The sequence below is a fragment of the Oscarella lobularis genome, chromosome 9 (assembly GCF_947507565.1).
Source record: "Oscarella lobularis chromosome 9, ooOscLobu1.1, whole genome shotgun sequence".
NCBI classification, from domain to species: Eukaryota; Metazoa; Porifera; class Homoscleromorpha; order Homosclerophorida; family Oscarellidae; genus Oscarella; species Oscarella lobularis.
In genome coordinates, this window is record NC_089183.1 from 2315154 (window position 1) to 2317971 (window position 2818).

General features: G+C 52.3%; 1 protein-coding gene across 1 annotated transcript; it reads right to left on the bottom strand.

Annotated features, from left to right (window-relative positions):
- Window positions 1-547: 547 nt before the first annotated feature.
- LOC136191429 (low-density lipoprotein receptor-related protein 4-like) lies at window positions 548-2794 on the bottom strand. Its single transcript, XM_065979753.1, has 3 exons — window positions 2770-2794; window positions 1301-2611; window positions 548-1065 (listed from the first exon to the last, which is right to left on the bottom strand). The coding sequence occupies exons 1-3, from the start codon at window positions 2792-2794 to the stop codon at window positions 716-718; spliced, it is 1686 nt and encodes a 561-aa protein (XP_065835825.1). The 3' UTR covers window positions 548-715.
- Window positions 2795-2818: the final 24 nt, after the last annotated feature.

Sequence of the window (2818 nt, forward strand, 5' to 3'; positions counted from 1 at the left end):
TGTCTGTCGTGGCATTGAAAATCGCGGTGACACGTGCACGTCGATAGACTTCGCGCGGAGCGAACGAGCAGTGACGACAAGAGGAGCAAGGTAAAGCCTTAATTAATGAAAGATTTTCGCGGGAAATAATTTGTCGACTGACACTATGAAATCTAGAAACAGGGCCGGGCCTGGTTTGTCTGGTAACATACGTGTACAGTCGCATTATCTCTTCGAATGGAGGCTGTCCTCTAAACGATCTACACGAATGTAGACTTTAGTCAATCATAGATATGGTTCTGAGATCCTAATTCGACTCTTACAAGTTGAAGGGTACATTTCTATACCAGATAGCAAGTTGCAGCAAGACTATTATACAGCGTGACCGAGGAAAAGATCCGGCGCAGCTCACGACGAACGCACGCTACGATCATTGATCCCTTTTCTGGCTGTTATTAACAGTCGAACAGCAGATTATGTAACCGGGACTGAGGTCTCCGCATTTAGAAGAAATGGTCGTAAGAGATCAATAGGCACACGTGTCTTCAGTCATGCACAACGTAAACCGACATTCTAGCTGTTCGTGCATTTATTGACGCACGCATGCATTATAAAACACTGCACAGCCCGAAATGCCCTTCCCTAGCTCTCCTCAATTCAGCTACGAAAGCAAACAGCACAATGCAATAAGACGTTCGTCTGTCCACGCACGTGGCGTCGCTGAAGTAGAGCCACGCTACGCGACCTGCTGCACATCATTCGGGACTTCGTCAGCAGCACGACGTTGAGGGTGCGCCTCGGAGGCACTCTCACCCTCGTTCGGCTGCCCCAAGTGGACCGAGGCAACCTCAGTGTACATTGGCGGCGCGCAATCGCCGGGCAGCAGCATCTCGGACGGTTGTAGAGAAACGGTTGTGGGCTCTCGTGGCGTGTAGGGCGGCGGTAAAACGCTGTAGGAATTACGGCGACAGAACAGGCGTCGTTTCTTAATTGTTCGAGCGCACATTGCGATCACAATGGCGAGCAGAATAATACCAAAGAAGCTTGCACTGCTTGCAATGGCAATGATAGTTGTAGTAGACAAACCTAGGAAAAATTGTGAATCTGTCTCTAATGACTATATAGATTAGGGCTAGAACGTGGGGTCGTCACAGAGAGGCGTTTCCTCTGCAAAAAGGTCATTTCTGTGTTAATTAAAGCATGCAGCTCTTGGCAATAGGTTTGAATTGAGAGAAAGGTCATCGACCGTAATTTCACAATTCAAACTTAAGCCAGATGGCCAGGTAGCGCGAAAATGGTATTATAGTTTATCTAATCTTGCCTGTGGCGCAGTTTCGCTCGTCCGAATAGTCGCCGCAATTGTCAAAGCCGTCGCAGCTGTAAGTCGAATCGATGCACCGTCCATTATCGCAACGAAACGAGTTGTCGTATTCGTCACACACTTGACATCTCACCTCGTCCGATCCGTCTGCGCAGTCGACAACGCCGTTGCAACGATCCGATCTCGACACGCATTCAGCGACGGCACATTGGAACTGATCCTCTTGGCACTCAAATACGGCACCGCAATCGTACTCGTCCGACTTGTCTCCGCAGTCATAATCGCCGTCACAGCGATCCGACTGCGAAACGCACTCTCCGTCATCGCACGTGAATTGACCGGAGTTGCACGTAGCCGGCATCTCGCACCCCTGCTCGTCCGACTCGTCCCGGCAGTCGTCGATGCCGTTGCAGCGTTCCTCGTTTGAAACGCATCGACCGTTACGGCACTGAAATTGATCTTCCAAGTAGCAAAGACTGGACTTTGGCTCCGGTGTCCCTTCACATCCCCACTCGTCGGACCCGTCGCTGCAGCTCTCGTTACCGTTGCAACGATCGTACATGCTGACACAACTCCCATTGGCGCATCGAAAGTTGTAGTAGTCGTCGTCGTAGGCGTAGTCGTCGTAGTAGTACCAGTAGTCGTAGCACTGACAGTTTTCATCCGAGTGATCGCCGCAGTCGTTTTCGCCGTCACAACGCCAACTCTTGTCGATGCATTGACCGTTCGTGCAACGAAACTGACCGAGGCACGCGGCCACGGTCGGCGCCCCAGTAGGCGGAGAACGGGCTGTCGGCGCAGTTTTACTCGCAAGTTTTGCGCGCGCCGTAGTCGAACCCGTGGTAAGTTTCCCGCGCGGAGGAGTCCGCGGGGCATGCGTCGTTGCGCCCCTGGTCTCGCATCGTCGCTCGTCCGAGAAATCCCCGCAATCGTCCGCGCCATCGCAGCGTTTCTCCTTTCCAACGCATCTACCGTTCGCACACGAAAAGCGAGACGGCTCGCAGGCCTCCGTCGTGCCAGGAGTCGGCGAAACGGCGTCGATTCGCCTCTCGTTCGTCGTCGAGCAATTGCGCTCGTCCGAAAGATCGCCGCAGTCGTCGAACTCGTCGCAAATCGACGCCGGATCGACGCAGCGTCCGTTCTCACAGCGAAAATCGGCTTCGCGACACGACGTCGTCGTTTCGACGAAGACGACGAGAAAAACGAGAACTATAGCGAAGAGAAAAGAATCAAACAAGGAAAGCCTTTCAAGTGCGCGTTCTCGAGGAACGCGGAAAGAAGGAGCTATAGAAAAACCCAGAGTCGATCGCGCTAACGCAGGGATCATTGAACGATCTATAAGAGCGTTGCGACGGGACGAGAGGTCCATACGTATGTAGGAAGTGTCTATAAAATTCTTCTCGCTGGGTCTCAGGTACTATAGAGTAGCTAGGTGTTGAGACCGCGCACTCAGCTTCTCCCTGTCTTACCTGTATACTTCGGTGATATCGTCATCGACGTGTCGAATGCCTTTGGTAA

Bases quoted from the DNA above. Each gene is read 5' to 3' on its own strand.
- LOC136191429 (XM_065979753.1), bottom strand. From the start codon at position 2,794: ATGACGATATCACCGAAGTATACAG. The intron at 2,612-2,769 runs GTAAGACAGGGA...TCCCTGCGTTAG, and splicing joins GATATCACCGAAGTATACAG to CGCGATCGACTCTGGGTTTT. The intron at 1,066-1,300 runs GCAAGATTAGAT...AATTTTTCCTAG, and splicing joins CGAGCGAAACTGCGCCACAG to GTTTGTCTACTACAACTATC.